Source organism: Pelodiscus sinensis, chromosome 3 (genome assembly GCF_052426305.1).
Source record: "Pelodiscus sinensis isolate ZL-2025 chromosome 3, ASM5242630v1, whole genome shotgun sequence".
Lineage (NCBI taxonomy): Eukaryota > Metazoa > Chordata > Testudines > Trionychidae > Pelodiscus > Pelodiscus sinensis.
In genome coordinates this window covers 136,659,737-136,677,764 of record NC_143054.1, presented here as the reverse complement: position 1 = coordinate 136,677,764, position 18,028 = coordinate 136,659,737, and the positions used below count along the sequence as shown (strand labels likewise).

Sequence of the window (18,028 nt, the reverse complement as noted above, 5' to 3'; positions counted from 1 at the left end):
TCAATGGGAGTAGAATCAGCACCTTACATAAGTGAAGTTTAAGACTCATTCAATCAAAGTTACAATCAAATAATAGAAGACACACTACGTATAAAACAATTATAACAAGATACAATAGTTAATCCATTGCTTAATTACAACCTCATTTCTTTGAAATATGCATTTTTTTTAAAGATTTAACCAGGAGAAGAATTTAAAACAGATAATAATGGTACTCTCCTGTGAGCTACCTATGACACCAAAACGAGACACCACTGGTCATGAGCATATTGTCATTAAGGATGTAATAGAGTAGTCAATTAACCAATAAGCAAAAGCTTATCGGTTAATGCTATAGACTACATGCATTTCCCTCATCCTGCCCACCCTTGCCAGTAAATTCTTTAGCAGGAAGCCAGCAGCCCAGCTAAGTCCCAGCTTGCACCAGGTCTGGAACTTACCCCCGCTGCAGCTCTGCATTTAAAGACTATTAGGAACCTGGCATGCAGGCAGCCAGTCCACGAGGGGAGCTGGTTTTTAAACTGGCTCCCCTCTCAGACCAGCTCCCACCTGGCACCCGTGCTGCTGCTTCTGATAGAAAAGCAGCAGCCTGGGGTGGCAGGAGGCCCCACCCCTGGGACTACAGAACAGTTGACTAACCAATAAGAATTCATGAGTTTAATTGACTATTAACTTAACCGATATTTAACATCCCTATTTCTCATCTACTTTGATCAGCAGTGAAACAGTTAATGCTCACAAATAGGTTTCAAATGTCAGATTATGTTTCCATATACATAGGAGCAACAAATGCCTCTTATTAGGACAGTTTCAGGCTGTCTTCAGTCTTAGGAAAATACCATTTTATCAGTCATCTTCAGACGTAAGGACTACAGGCTTTATTTTAAAGGAAAGCGTAGATTATGGAACACAAAAAAGTACCAGCTAGATAGCTACTGAGAGTTCTCTCTATCCAACCCTGGATTTAACTATACAGAAAATCCGAAGGGGTTGTTAAATCATTTGTATCCTAGACAGACACTAAATATTACCAAAGTACAGGTTGAATCTCTCTGGTCCGTCAACATCTGTGGACTACCATGATTTTAATTAGTTAGATGTCTATTTATCATGGGTATGGCCAAGTTTCCCACAGTTCCGTAAAGTTTGTTTATAGCCACCTGTCCTGGGTCTCAGTGTTCTGTGCTGTTATTTAGCACTAATTTACCCCTAAATGTCTTCTAAGAACCCAGTAAGCAATAGAAGTGCTGGTACTGCTGCTAGACAACATTGACCTCCCATGGTTCAGCAAAATCTCTGGTTTGGCACTGGTCAGGATGTGATCAAATTAGGACAATTTTTAAATGACCACTAACTCAAAAAAATTGATCAAACTATCTTTAAACTTTGCAAAAAAAATGAAAGTCTTCCTTCAAAGTGAAATAGGCAATTTTCAGGCAAAATCAATTTTGGTAGAGTTAAAACAAGGGTCAAAGTAAAATTTATACTGATCAGGAGAGGTACAGTCAACTGTCAAAAAATAACACACACACTTCTGTCTCATTTTTGTGTATCACTAATTGGAACAGCAGCTACGATAATCAGAACCAAAAATATTTACATTTACTGAAACTGGCTATACCAGACTGATGTCAAACATATAGTTTCCCCTGAATTAGTCAATTTTTTCCAATGCTTGTGTTTGTCTCTTATTTCTGTTTAAAAACCAACACTCTTTCACAACATAGGAAAAATATCAAACAAAAATTGGAAGGAAAACTTGGCAACAAATGCAGCAGTCACATTTTCAAGGTAGCTGAACCTGCATACACTTTCTAAGGGACATCCTTTTAAGGCTTCCAGAAGTCACATCTCTTACGTGGAGCTATGCATCTTACAAACTTTTGACCAGAGATTTCAAGACTGCTGCATCTTGCATTACACTGTGATATCCATGGCAAGCCAAACTACCTCAACAGGCTTCTGCCTAAGTATACAGTCTTTGAAAAGAAGGAAAAACAGTGTGTAACATGCCATCGTAAGTTACCAGACAGCTCCTTTTCCATTAACATTTACTGTTAAGGTAAAAGCATTAAAACAATAAACAACATACAGCCATGCTAAAAAGCTTCCCAGAGGTCTCTTCCCGCCAACTCCAGCCTAGGGTTCTGGTAAATTTTAATCTTTCAAAGCCTACAACTGGTTTTTCCTCTTCCATTAGAAGTTCATCCATCTTGGATCCAGAAGCAGAATTAAGGCTGAGCCTATCAGCCATCTATTTATAGAGCTTTGGTCTTGGCCTTCTGTAACAGAAGATCAGCAGACAGTGCCCCTCTCCTAAACGCATAACTTCAAAAGGCTCTGTTCCTGCATAACCAGAGCAGAGAAGTTTGCATTAACCTCTACCTATGAAATCCCAAGAAAATCCACTTAACACTTATTGTCCCAAAAGACAATATTTGTCTGCAACATTTTTAATATAGTCTTTTGAACTATGACGCCTCACATCTCTCTCAAAGAGCTTACATATAATCCTGGCCCACAATAATACATAAATTTAATACATGCAGTCCCCGGGTTACATGGATCCGACTTACATCAGATCCCTACTTACAAACGGGGTGAGGCAACCCCGCACTAGCTGCTTCCCCAGCAGACCAGGGAGAGGCAAAGCTAGCACCGCGCCCCCCCCGCAGCAGACCAGGGAGACGCGGAGCGGCTTTTCTCAGCAGACACCTCAGCTTGAGAATAAAGGACTGAGGGAAGTGAGGTGTGGCAGAATAAAACTGAGCTCTGGAGAAATGTTTGGCTAGAGTTTCCCCTACAATATGTACCAGTTCCGACTTACATACAAATTCAACTTAAGAACAAACATACAGTCCCTATTTTGTACGTAACCCGGGGACTGCCTGTACAATAAGATCTTCCCAAGAATATTGCAGGAAATTTCCATATCTGTCACACTAATGTTAGTGCCAGAGAGGTAAAGAAATGAGAACCAGAAATGCCAAACACAGGAAGGTTACAGTAGTCAAGACAACCAGGTGCCTCACATGGTTTTCAGATGTGCAGATGATGGAACAGACTGGATTTTGAAGATGCTACAGAGGGTAAAAGTGACAAAACATAGCTAGAGATTAGATATGGAAGGAGAGAAGAGCAAAAAAGATATTTGGATTGGGAGTCTGGCAAACAGAAAGGAAAGGAATAGTAAAAAGAGTTAAAGGAGACAGATTAGAAAGAAGAGACACTTTTGAACAGTGAATTGGGGATGATATCAGAATCTAAGAGATGTCTGATAGAACAAGAAACAGAAAAATGAATGTAAAGAGCTAGATTTGGGAAAAAGTGTAGAAGTGATAGATGAAGCAGAGGAAATAGATGAAGTCAGAGAAAGAAGAGGAGGGGACTGGGAACAGAACCATCCTGAAGATTTACATATATGGTGACAGGAGGAGAAAAAGGAGAGCACAGAATGATGAAATCAAAGATGAGATAAACCAGAGAGATGATCAGCATAAATAAGGAGTGTCCCTTTGACTTCGCCAGGTGGTGGTTATTAGGCAGGACTGTTTCAGGAAATGGGGGGCAGGAGAAGCCAACTTGGAAGAACCATAAAGATATTGAGGGGGAAGAAAACCATGAACAGCACACACTACAATCTGGAAATAAAAGAAGGACAGTAGTTAGAAACAAAAATGAGAACTCCACACACACAAAACTATAATTCTTCAAGGCAAAAGGAAATGAGTCACAGAAGAGATTGCAGGTAAAGATAAGAGAAAAATAAAATAAAAGTGAATCAAGGATGACAGGAGTTCAGAAGGGATGGGGGGACAAGTTGCAAAGGTAGAGGCAGATAACAGAAGTGTGTCTCGGAATGAAAACGGGAGACCTTGCCAATATTGCATTTCTAAAGAAAACAGAATAAACCTCCCCAAAGTGGTAAACTTCTTTTCCTTATTTATAATAAATTTGAGAACACTGTCTCTACTGTACCTAAAAAAAACGTAAATAGTTGCAATTTAGAGTACACTGTCAGCTGAATACCTCACAAAATGCATTTAAAGCACTAGTTTTCTAGTGTAAGCTTTTAAACATTTTCTTTTCATTTCATTCCTAACATCAAAGAACATGCAGGGGGCAGAAGCAGTTGCAGTGAGCAGCTGATTTAAACATTCAATCAAGTACTACTGAGACAGCTCCCAAATCTTATCAGATGGCAAGATGCACTCTGCTGTAACACATCTGTCACTTATGAATGTCTATTTTTAACATCATGCACTTTGATATCTTTAAATTGATTATACCTTAGTTTCTTCTCCAAACTCCATCATGACAAAAATGGATAGCTGGTACATCTCAACAAGGAAAGAAGAGAAGAAGTGCCAGTTGCTGTTCCAGCATGGTTAAAATCCCCCCACGTGGCAATAAAAAAGGATCATTTGGGAACGCCCCTATCAGACTTAAAGAAAACCAATGACTTGTTTAAACTAATTTAAAACATTCTGATAGAGAATACTTTTACACAAAATGCCCTGAATTTCAATGTGAAAGATTTTTTTCTGCTCTCCTGTTGCTGTTTAAAGGGAGATTTTTGGTCAAGTTCAAGAGCCCGTCAAGTTACAACAAGGGGGAAAGACAACTAATCAGCACCCTAAGCAGACAACTGGAGCCCTGCAACCAACACGCTTTAATATTCTACAGCTTGTCCTGAGCTAGGGGCCTACTGGAGGTATGTGGGCAATTCAATCTCTGATGCAGAAGTGTCTGAGGCTAGAGAGACTGATTAAGAATGATATTCCTCATCCTAGCTATACAAAGAAATAACATGCAATTGAAATTAAGCTGATAAGAGGGAATGTCATCTCATGGATTGATAACTGGTTAAGAGAGAGGAAACAAAGGGTAGGAATAAATTGTCAGTTTTCAGAATGGAGATAAATCACAAGTTGTCCCCCACAGGGGTCCATACTGGGACCAATCCTATTCAACAAATTCATAAATGATCTGGAGAATGGGGTAAACAATGAAGTCACAAAGTTTGCAGATGATACTAAGTTGCTCAAGATAGTCCAAAGCAGACTGTGAAGAACTTCAAAAGTATCTCATGAAGCTAGGTGACTGGGCAACAAAATGGCAGATGGATTTTAATGTTGATAAATGTAAAGTAATGCATATTGGAAAACAATCCCAACTATATATACAAAGAGATAGAGACTAAATTAGTTATTACTACTCAAGAGACAGATCTTAGAGTCATTGGGGATAGTTCTCTGAAAACATCCACTCAATGTGCAGCAGCAGTCAAAAAAAAGCAAACAGAATGTTAGAAATCATTATGAAAGGGATAGAGAATAAGACAGGGTATGTCTACACTATCCCGCTAGTTCGAACTAGCGGGGTAAGGTAGGCATACCGCACTTGCAAATGAAGCCCAGGATTTGAATTTCCCGGGCTTCATTTGCATAAGCGGGGCGCCGCCATTTTTAAAACCCCGCTCGTTCGAACCCCGTGCAGCGGGGAGTAACGGTAGTTCGAACTAGGAAGCCTAGTTCGAACTACCTAGTTCGTGCCCCGTGTAGCCGCGCTGCACGGGGTTTGAACGAGCGGGGTTTTAAAAATGGTGGCGCCCCGCTTATGCAAATGAAGCCCAGGAAATTCAAATCCCGGCCTTCATTTGCAAGTGCGGTATGCCTACATTACCCTCCTAGTTCGAACTAGGAGGATAGTGTAGACATACCCACAGAGAATATCTTATTGCCTTTATGTAAATCCATGGTATGCCCATATTTTGAATACTGCATTCACATGTGGTCACCATCTCAAAAAAAGATACCGTGGCATTGAAAAGTTCAGAAAAGTGCAACAAAAATGATCAGAGGTTTGGAATGGCTGCCATGTGAGAAAAAAATGGTAAAACTGGGATTTACCAGCTTGGAAAAGAGAAGATTAAGGGATATGATAGAGGTCTATAAAATCATGACCAGTGTGGAGAAAGTAGATACGGAAAAATTATTTACTTGCTCCCATAATACAAGAACTAGAGGTCACCACCAAATGAAATTAATAGGAAGAAGATTTAAAAGGAAGAATTTCTTCACTCAATGCACTCCTTGCCATAGGCGGGGCGAAGTTAACCAGTCAACAGAAGAGCCACTGAGCCAGCTATGAAATGCCACAGCCAGGGAACACTTAAACATTACCAAATTAGAAGGCAATCCTGATGGACAGTAAGTGTGTGCAGGATAATTCTCAGAGAAAAGTTTTGATAACTTTATGGTAACAGAACATAATAATGATTCTGCCACCAGACCCCTCATGACTAGTTCCAGGCAGGATATATTGCTGTGAACTACAGGGTAATATTGTCATTTGTGCGCCAGCTGAAAAAGTATTTATGAAAGATAAGCTGAATATACATAAGCAACCTTCCCCCAGTTTACTTGTCAGCTGCCTGCCTAGGGTATGCTCTCACTAAGCAGCTGTGTAGGTATCAGTCATAACAGTTAATACACAGCTGAATTAAAGCCAGTTGGGGACAAGATGACCAAGATCTTGAAATCCTAGTCAATTTTACAATATAACTGGTTACATATATAATGTACTTCTGATTTTGAGCTATGAAAAGACTATAGTTGAGGCCACCAATGACAGGAAGTGTCAATATAAATGAAAGCCAACAAAGAAAAAGTATGACAAGTGTGAAGACAGGAAGAAACAAGGAAACGTTCAGATGCAGAGAGAGGAAGGTTAAAGAAAAAGAAAGGACCATAAAAGATTGGAAACAATAGTGATGCTAACTTTTATTGTCCTACCTATATTTTTTCCCACCAAATATTAGGTGGGTCATTACATAAGAATGGCCATACTCAGTCAGACCAATGGTCCATCCTGTCTGCCAACAATGGCCAATACCAGATGCCCCACAAGTAAGGAACACAACAGGTAATCCTTAATTGATCCCTCTCCTGTCACCCACCTCCACAGAAACAGAGGCTAGGAACACCATTTCTACCATTTCTTATGTTCTTATATCAAGGTTACCGCACTCTTTGAAAATTCTAAGGGAAAAGAACACTAAAAGCCTATTTATTCATAAAAAATAGTTCAGATAAATAAGAAGAATTACAGGCAAGGAAAAGCAACCTACTTCACATTCCCATTATGTTTACTTCCTCACATTTCCCCATTCTCTTACTATAAAGCTTTTTAAAATAACAACTTTTAAGAGGGAATGGATAACATTAGGTTGTTTTTATTATTTACTTGAAATTTAACATGAGATTTGAATTTGGTCAATAGCATGTAATCTATACATGCAGCCTTGCATTTTAAATGTATTAAGAGTTGGCAGGCTCTTCATATATTTAATAAGCAGAAGTGCAGCAGGAGGGACGGACAGCTGATTCCCAGCTCGCACCAGGTCCCCCACACTGCACACCAGCCTTTTAAATGAGCCAGTAGGCTCTTAATACATTTGAAAAGCAGAGGTGCAGCATATTTACTGCCTCCCCACCTCCCCTGACCCCCATGGAGACTGTGCTCAGGGGAACCAGCTCCCACCAGCTCCAGATCCTGCTGCCCCTCTTGCTGCCTCTGATAGCGGAGTGGGGGGCAGGGGGTGGAAGCAACTAGTCGCTTCCATCCCCCTACTCAGAACATTTTAGCATTATACTGAGAGTTCTCAATTTTTCACACTGCAGACCCCATCTTTATAAAAAATTTATCTTGTTGATACTTCTCTCCTGCTGAAAAGTGTACCGCATCCTTATGACAATCATAACAATTACTTATACTGTAAAAAAACGTTAGGAAAGTATTAGTTGCCTTTTAATGAAATTTTGCAGTTGTAAACAAGGAACACAGCCAATACCATACGACCCAACCAACAGACCACCTGCAATTGTTCTCTGAACCACCATTGGTCCAAGGGCTACTATTTCAGAATTGCTGCATTATACCATGAATACTGCTGAATAATGTTTTCTTCAACTCAAATACATAGCAGCAATGACCACAGAAGAACACTAAGAGGGTGACTACAACCACAAGAGGGGAAAATAACATTCTTTCCATATTATCAAAGCCAGTTATGTATAAAGAGTCCAAATTTCTATTGTTGTAGGATTTCAGAAATCAGACCTAACAAGACCCCTCTTCCTTTTAATTTAAACTCCCATCTTGGGAGGTGCATCTTTTAGAACTACATGGAATCAACCTTAATATAGTTCCAACACGGGTCTTGTCTCAGTACATAACCATTTGATATATCCAGTTAACACAAAGTGATAGCAATTATAGTAACATTAAAACCATTATAATAAAACAACAGTACTGTATGTTGTTATACTGTACCTTCTGGTAAACTATGGAACAGATTAGATCTTTGACGGATGAGAGGGACAGGTCCTGAGTTTCAATGGTGACAGTTTCCCGCGTGAGACCAATCTGCAGCAGGAAAGACACCCCATGCATAGAGCCCCTGGAGTTGGTGAGACTCTGTGTACTGAGGCTGCCATTGGACAGCCGGCTGGAGAGCCCCGACTGGGGACTTGAAGACAGAGAAGGGGTTGGTGGCGCAGCAGCATGAGATACAGGAGGAGAAAGCTTCTGTAAGGATGGAGGAGAGGAATCGTTTGCTGACATCTGACTTTCTTTAAATCTGTAGAGATCTTCCAAGTAGTCAAATTTTAAAAAAATATTTGACTAGGGTGTTTGGACTAGGATTTTATAGTTTAAATGACAGTGTAAGGTTTCCCTTTTTCAGTTCAGTAACTGGCCCCTGACTGATACGTCATGTTCATTTTCCCTTTCATTCCGTTCAAGCTGATGAGCAAGAGAATTTCAACTGGGAGTTACTTTAAATTAAAGGTCCTCTTTCCACAGTTTCAATCAGCTGATCAAAGACACAGATGTGCCTTCAGCACCACATCCAGATGTTTGGAGAGGCTTAAATCATCATGAAATTGTCTCCTTCAGAGGAAGGAATCAACATCACTTTTTCACATGGATTCTTCATTTTATTTCTTGTGAGATTATCAGATAGAGATTACTGTTAAGTAGCTCTTAAAAATATTCCTTGTCTACTTAACTCCAGACACTATGTATCAAACACAGGCTCATCTTCACTTATATGTCCTTTTATATTTAAACAAAAAAACATGTGGCTAGAATCCTGAGCCAACAATATTGTGTATATCAGTGTTTACGACAAATCTATTCTTTTTTCAAAAGTTCTTCTTTGAGTTCATTAACATGCATGGACATGGAAAAAAACTTCATTGATCTCCAAGTTTTCATTTTTGTAAAGAGTTTTATCTCATGAAATGCAGGAAAAGCATTTCTAAAAATACAAGCACATTAAACATAATCTCTAGGTTCACCCAGATAATCTGCAGCATTTTGAAAGGTTGTATTCCACCTGGAAAGGGGAAAAAAATATGTTGTTATTTCAAATTAGTATATAATATTGTATAACAGCAGTAGAATCACATTTGTTTCAAAACATTACCAATTGCTTGCAAATACATCTATAGTGTAATTAATTAATTTGTACATTTATTCTGTTGGTTAATAACAGCTACTTAACTGCTTCCTTGTTGTATATGCCATAGTATGTACATGGTGATTAAAGCTACCCACCATAACTAGTGCATTTGACATTTCATGACAGTTCTCCCAAGTAATGTTACAGAAAACCACTCTTTCATAAGTATATTGTTTTGTAGGTGGTAAATGGAATAAATAATTCATTAAATACAATTAAATATTCATAAAGCCACAATATTATCATTCAAAAAATCTCTGGTGCTTAACTGCTTAATTTAGAATTTGTAGTTTCATTCAGTCAAGTCAATATAAAACTGCAAAAGCATCAAGAAAAGTTTAGCTGTATAAAAATATTTACACACTTTTTCAAATGAGCTACTGAATACCACAGGGCTGGGCAAAATACAGCCCACGGATCATCCGCCAGGACCCTCAGACACAGCTGCTGTGGTTTAAAGCGCAGTCTGTGCAGCTCTCTGCTCTGCTGGCAGGGGGAGGCTTTGTGTGAGCTCCCCGCCCCCAGCCCAGTCCTCAGCTCCTATAGGCTGGAAACAACTGGCCAATAGGAATTGACCTCAGCCAATCTCACAGCTCTTATTGGCTGGAAACAACCAGCCAATAGGAGCTGAGAGATAGGCCTGAGGGCAGCACAAGCTTCTTTCCCTTCCTGGAGCTGAAAGCCATGTGGAGGTAATGAGTCTGCAGTTGAAAGTGATCTGGGGCTGCAGGAGGCAGGGAGCCCAGCCTGCCTTGGGGATGCTACAAGACTGCTGGCTTAGATAAATGCCTCCCAGACAGAGCCTGCCTCTGGCACCCCTGCCCCTCCTACATCCTAAGCCCCTCCCCAGGTCATCATCCAACCCCTCCACACCAAGTCACAACACCCTCCCAGATCCTGTACGGCCCTATACCCCTCCCCCAGACCAGAATCCTTTCCTGCACCCATACTCCCTCCCTGATTCCCTGACCCAGGTCACAACCCCCTCCTTCACCCAAACTCCCTCTCAGACCTCACACCGTCTCCTGCACCCCAGTCCCTTACTCCATGTGCCCTTCTGCACCCAACCTCCACCCTAGACCCCACATCTCCTCCACAGAAAAGTACAGCCCTTGACCACTTTCCAAAATCTTGTCGTCCCCCCCAAAAAAATAATTGCCCACCCCAGTATACCATATTAATATTCTTCTGCCTGACAGCAAACTTGCCACATTATTTTTTGTTAGACTCTAAGGTGCTCCTGGACTACTCACTGTTTTTAACATACATATAAAAAGTTATTAGTGTTTTGTGATCATTTTAGTTCTTTTTTGCTCTTAATTTGGTGATAATGGATTCAAATTATTTGTTGTAAGATATTATTGACTGAACTAACATTTGAAGTATTCAGAAGCAATGCTAAATAACCATTCATTTAATACATTATGTCTACACCAAATTTTTGTCTATAATGAATTTAAGAGTGCTGTGTGTTATTTGGCTATATTAAAGAACAAAGTGAAGCATATTTGCATTGCATAGTAGGGATGTGAAATGTTAACTGGTTACCCCGTTATCATCAGCCTAAACGGGTAACTGCTCTAGAATGCTGCTCTAGCCTTACAGGGGGCTCTCTCCGTGAACAGAGGTAGCTCCTGCAGTGCAGCCACTTTCTGCGGGGAGCTGCTTCAGCCAGTCTAAAACGTTTCCCAGCCCGGGGCCTGCTTTATTCCATTAACCAGCATTTTGTCTGGAAATGTGTGACAGCAGAGGGATCACGTGAAGATTACCTGTTGTCCCTTCCCTCTGGGGCATCTGGTAGCGTCCACTGTCGGCAGAAAGTATACTGGGCTAGATGGACCTTTGGTCTGACCCAGTACAGCCATTCTTATTAGTTGAACTAACATTTAACCAGTTAACTGATTATCAGAATTTTACATCCCTATTGCACTGCAGGAATCAATATGACAGGTCGCTTAAAACACAATGAAATGTCATGTAATGCATAAACCAATCAAACAGAACTGAAGGCACAATTCTATGACTCCCACTGACAACCACAGAAGTTAATGGTACTCAAAATTTTAGTGAAATGCCACTAATTCACACTTCACTGGTTCATGAATGTCTCTTCCACTATCTCGATAAATATCACTGAAATAAAAACAAACAAACATATTTGAATTTCCCCATGTAACTCTGCTCCCATAAAAATATGTGTGGATGCTCTATCAGTTGATCCAAGTATAAGCATGTATTAGGGATGTTAGATATCTGGTAATAGAATAGTCATATAACTGCATCAAAACTTTGCAGTTACATGACTATTCAATAGTTCATAGGGCAGGGCAGCAGCCAGTGTGCTCCCAGTCCTATGTCCAGCGAGCCCCCTATGCCGCTATCTCTGTATCAGAGGCAGCAGTACGGGGTGGCAGGAGGGAGCCAGTCTGCTTCCAAACTCTGTCTGTGGGGAGCTCGGATCCCACATAGAGGGGGGGCTGCTGTCACGAAGCAGCCTGTACTCATAGCAGGCCCAGGCCCTCCACAGATGGAGGCTGCTCTGTGAGAGGCAAAGTAGCCTCTGTTCTTGGGGAGCTTTGGCCCACTATGGACAGAAGCTGCTTCGTGGCAGCCTTGACTGCCTCCCCCTTCAGCACTTGCTGCCTCTGATAGGGGGACAAGCAGCACTGCGGAGTTCCATGCATTTTTCAGGACAGGAAATAAAAACTGCCATAGGTAGGAATACATCTGATGAACATTACATGCCTAATTTAATAGATTAAAGCTATTGGTGAATATTTATCCATAATACATCCAAAGATCCACTTGAGTGAGTGAGTGAGTGAGTGTACATAAAAAAAAGAAGAGAAATGCAAAGTCCAAAAAAGTAGCCCCTGATCCAGCAATCAAAACTGCTGGTATGGATCTCTGCTCACATGAAGTCAAGGTGGCTGATTGCAAGATCAGTATCCTAGCTTCTCAGAATTAAATTACCTCAGCCCAAAAGGGAAAGTAAATTTTTACCTATTTAGTTTTACAGTGTAACTACTGTAGTTACAACAAAATTATTATCTTTGGGACACCCAAAAGTGTATTGGTCACCTAGGAAAAATAGATAGTCCCCACTTCTAAAAGTAACTTTGTCATAGTACACACTAGGAACATGAACGGAAAACAAGGAGAGAAAATCCATACATTTACTAAGTAGTGACCAGGGTCAGCTTTAGGAAGTGAGGGGCCCAATTCGCACCGTCCCCCGTCCCCCACCCAGGATTTTTTGTTGAGAAAAAAAAACCACACACACACAGTAAACCACAACCACACACAAATAACACATCAGAAGTAGATCTGATCAAAATGTATATCAGTATAGTTGAACATTTTCAAAAAAAAGCCATCCTTTATTATGCAAAATTGTACACAAAATTAAATCAGTTGCCTTAAGTGTAGGTCAAATATTTTCAATTGCAAACTATCCAATCTTTTCAATAAAGTTTGATTTTTAAAAAGTTACCCGAGAACATTGCAGTTTTCTGTTACATTGATTTACTTTTTAAATAGCAAAAATCGAGTCTTTGTTAAGAAAGTGTCAGTTCTGTGGTCAAATTCCAGTCCTTAGTGATTTCAGCACCAATTATTTCATTAGGTAACACGGTACCTCATCACCATTGCCTCCTTTGCACTGCCCTTCAACACATTACCTGCATGTTGAGTCCAAGGTCAGTCTACACAAGATTTTATCAATGATTTTTGCTCAAGTGATCACTGATACAAGACAAGGACTCAATTGATTCTAATCAGCTCTGCCTTTAAACACTGGATGTAAAGTGTCAGATATAAATGACGACTCCCAAATAGACTCTACACCACAAGAAATAAAACCTGTTTCCATCTTCTGTGACTTTCAGTTAGATGTGACTCACTATCCTCTGCTTAGTGTTCAAGTTATGGTAGACCCTAAGCCAGGTCATATTAAGTTCAGGTCTTTTACCTTTTAATCATACAGTATGGATTACAACATTTCATTCTCCCAGCTCCAAGTCTTAAGTGAATTTCGACCCAAAAGAGCCAAAATTGATCACCTTGACACAACAAGTGTGTCTACTGATCTCTGCGGCAAAGTAGGTTGTCTATATAAATAAGGTCTGCTCATGAAGCCTTTTCCTACAGTTGATTAACAGATGGCAGTAGATAGCTCATTTAGACCACTAGCTGTTAACAGTTAGTCACCCTGACCAGTCATGGACTCACCCTACTCTCCATTGTCTCTATGATTCTCTGATGACCTGTGACAAAAAAGGAGGGTGGAAAGGGAAACTGAAGGGAGAGACCTCTCTAAATTCACCAATCAAAGAGCAGTATTGCCAACCCAAAAATCACAAGGAACGCCTACACAAAGTTATGAGAATGGTTTACAAAGCATAAGATTTTTTAAAAATAAAACATGTTGGATTTTTATTGGCCTTTTGTTTGAGTATTTAGGGTTCATGTTTTAAAGCTTTCCTCCTTAGCTGTAAGGCCCAGAAGTATAGAGAACTTTTTTTAAATGAAAGCTGAGATTCCTGCATAATCAACTGACTCCAGACCTTTAGAAAAACACCAAATGTTTTGAGACTCATGGTAAAACAATGGAAGAATTCTTGTGAGCCCATGCTTTGCCCACAGTACAAATAAAAAACACCCAATATCTTCTCCACTAAACATCCTAATGAGATACTGCAAATGGTGAACTGAATTCAACAGCTCCTGATGTGAACAGGTAACAACCTAGTTTTTCATATTTGAGATGGGTTACCAGGAATCATACATGACAATATGAAATCTTTCCACTCTCAAGTCAGCATATTCACAAAGCACCTATAATTTTGATCCAAGCATTTATTGGATAGTGAAAGAGAAAGGAGGGGAATTAGTGTAGATAAATATTCAAATTAAAAAAAAAAGCATGAAGGAATTGGGACTGGGCTCCTACATCTCACGTTCAGAACTGACTAGGACACTTATGACCAGGTTTTCAAAGGTGTATAAAGATCAGATAGATATCTTTGAAGATCCAAGTTGGCAACTGTCTCTTTAGGAGCTTAATTACCTTTGAAAATCTGAGCTTAGATTTCCAAGTCCAATTTTCAAAAATGACTTTAGTCACTCAAGTGCTTTTGAAAATTGTAACTGGGGGCCTAAAGAGACAAAAATAGACAAAAGGTAGGAGTATGGTATTCCTTTTAAAAACGTGTGACATCTATTTTTAACTAAATTTTATATTATTTTTCTCCCAGGGGCAACTGACCCCTCTAGCCCCCTCATTACACCACTGCCCCCCCTCCTGCAGATCTATCCTCTTATGCATGTGCAGATCTGTGAGAGCCATCCCATGAATCTGCAGTTAGTGTCTGTGGCACCTGCTTCTGGGTGGTGTCTCAATGCTGCCACATTAACCTCCAAAGAGGGGGCTTCCCAAAGCAGGCCCTTGCTGCTGACCCCCAAGACATCCACAGGTCCAGCCTCCTTTCAATGGGCCCACTTCCCAGGGCTCATTGATCTTAGATCTGGCTTCCATCCCCTCTCCAACCCCCATCAGAACTACTGTGCCCTCCTGGCTTAAAAAAGAATAAACAGGAGGATTGGAAATTAACCCGCCCAGTCTCATGTCCCCTAGGCAGGGAATGAGCCATCTACCTTAGGCCCCAGCTGGAGTATCAGGTCCAGATTTGGGCACCACATTTCAGGAAACGTGGAGAAACTGAGAAAGTCCAGAGAAGATCGACACAAATGAGGAAAGGTCTAGAGAACATGAGATATGAGGCAAGGCTGAAGAAATTGGCCTTGTTTACCTTGGAAAAGAGAAGACCAAAAAGGGACATGAGAGCAGCTTTCAAGTATCTAAAAGAGTATCATAAGGAGGAGGAAGAAAAATTGTTCTGCTTGGCCTCTGAGGTTAGGATGAGAAGCAATGGGCTTAAATTGCAGATATTTAAGACCAGTTTAGACAGACACCTGTCAGGGATGAGCTAGGGGAACTCAACTTTGGAAGCCCCAGGGGCCACACTGATACTTACAGACATGCTGAGGGCCTCAACTTAAGTGTGGTTCCATATGCAAGCAAATATATACAAATAGCTTCTCTCACACTGACAGGCATGAATACAAAGATAAGGCAAGACTACACAACACAAAGGCCCCATTTAAGTCAGTTCTGCTGATATTAATAAAATGCAATATTTACCCAATTTTTACCAATTTTTCATGAGCAATGACAGTCCAAGAATTTAACTACTAAAACACATCAACAAAAGATCATTACACTGACTACTTTTTTGTTTTGACTCCCACTCGCCGGCCACGTGTTGATCCCCACATAAACCCAAACTGCACCGCAGGGCGCAACCAAACTGTCTGTGGGCAGCATACCAAGTTATTAATACATATTTTATAAACCTTTCCCTTTTCTCTCTGCTGCCATGTCTCCTCTTCTTGCTCCATCATCTCCCCTGGTGCCTGCTGCCCCCAAACTCTTCGCTCTCCTCTGCTGTCCTGACTCCTGCCCTTCTCACTGCCCTCCGCTCTCCTGCGACCTGCCCCCCTCCACCAGCCCTTCTCTCCCCCCTGTGCCCACTCCTCCAATAGCCCCACTCTGATCATGTGAGCTACCCCTCTTCTAACACCTCGCTTTACACACCTGCCCTGCCTCTCTCCTCTGGTGCTGGTCCCTCCCCTGCAGGTATCTGCCCTTCTGCTTCATGCCCAGAATCCCCTGGCACCTGCACCTTCCGTTAGCCCTGCATCCTCCTGGTGCCTCCCCTTTTTCCCTGATGTCCATCCCCTCACCACTCTCTGCCCCCATTACCCTCATTCCCCTGTGCCCCCACACATGCCTTGCTCCATCCCCACCTTTTGCATGCCCACCCCTTCTTTCGAGCCTTCTCCCAGTACCTCCCCTCCAGCCCCCAATGCCCTTCCCCTCTCCCCTCCTCTCCCAGCATCACCCTGAGCCCCCTCCCACTGACACCTCCCCTTTTGCCCTTTCCCTCATTGTCTGCACTTGGCCCCCTGGCATTTGTCTCTCCTCCAGCCTGTCTCTTGGTACCTTCCCCTTTCTCCCCCCCCGCCCCCGCACTAGCCTCTTCCTCTCCCACACCTCCCCCTAGTTTTCCCCTCCCCTACCCTCTGCGGGGCCAGATTCCAAACCGCGTGTGCCGCTGCCGCCTTTTCAGTTTCAAAATCCCGGGCGTGACATGACGTCATGCCCGGGCGTCTCCCCACTCACTTGCGCGGCGGCAGCAGCAGCCTGCGCAAATAAGGGCGGGGAGCCCAGCCGGCCAAGCTGAGGGAGCCAACTTCCAGGTGCAGGGCACAGGGCCCCCTTAGGCGCGGGGCCCGATTTGGCTTAAGGCCGGCCCTGGTAGTGACTCTCGACTCTTCCATACTAGGGATGTAAAATATCAATTAACTGACTGGTCGAGTAACCTCATGAATTCTTATCAGTTAGTCGACTATTCTATAGTCCCAGGGGCGGGACCAGCAGTCAGTGCGCTCAGGCCCCACTCCTGAGGAGCCCCCTGCAACTCTGAGCTGCTGCCTCTGATACAGAGGTGGGAGCTGGTATGTGAGGGGAGCCAATTTTAAAAACAGCTACACTCACGGACTGGCTGCCTGTCGCCCTGTGCTGCTGCTGATAAAAAGGCACCAGCATGGGGTGGCAGCAGCCCCTGTCTGGAGGGGGGGGGGAGAGAAAAAGGAGGGGAGCGTCTGAGCTCCCGAACCAGACACAAGCTGGAACTGAGCAGGGCTGCCTGCCTGCCTCCTACTACACTTTAAATGCAGAGCTGCAGCAGGGGGAGATCCTGGCCCCGTTGCCAGCCAGGACTGCGCTGGGCTTGCTGGTCAGCCTGCTAAATAATTTGCTGGTGGGACAGGGGAGGGAAATACATGTAGTCTATACCATTGACTGATACACTTTTGCTTATCGATTAATTGACTACACTATTACATCCCTATTCCATCCTACTGCATTCTTTTCAAGAGTCTGATTTGTCTTGTTTACCCTCAAGTTGCACCTCACTTATAAATTTACAAAAATCAGGCATAACAATACAAGTTACACAATGCACTATTACTGAAAAATTGCTTATATTCTCATTTTTACCATATAATTATAAATCAAGTGAAATATATTGTACTTACATTTCAGTGCATAGTATACAGAGCAATATAAACAAATTTATGGAATTTTATTTTGTACTGACTTTTAGTGCTTTTTATGTAGCCCCTTGTAAAACTAGACAAATATCTACATGAGTTAATGCATGGGTACACGTACCCCTGGTTGAGAACCACTACAGTAAAGCATAAGAATATAACAAGTATTCCTTTAAGGGCTGGTTGTTGTGCACATTTCCATGTGGTGCTTTCCTATCCCCACATTTCTCATAGATGAGATACCAGAAATTAGATTTCAGGAAGAATCTAAATGAAGCAAGAGACATGGATTAGTGAACAAATTTGGGGAAGAGATTCCAAGAA

General features: G+C 41.8%; 1 protein-coding gene across 4 annotated transcripts in view; it reads right to left on the bottom strand.

Annotated features, from left to right (window-relative positions):
* Positions 1-18,028, bottom strand: part of PRKD3 (protein kinase D3) — a 108,347-nt gene that overhangs the window by 87,999 nt on the left and 2,320 nt on the right. For 3 of the 4 annotated variants that reach the window (XM_075924926.2, XM_089777380.1, XM_075924928.2), the window contains exon 2: positions 8,338-9,403. In XM_075924926.2, coding sequence (XP_075781041.2) covers positions 8,338-8,628 — 291 coding nt within the window. In that variant the 5' untranslated portion in view covers positions 8,629-9,403. Of the gene's footprint in view, positions 1-8,337; positions 9,404-17,825; positions 17,972-18,028 lie in introns of all 4 variants that reach the window. The other variant, XM_075924927.2, reaches the window with a different exon arrangement.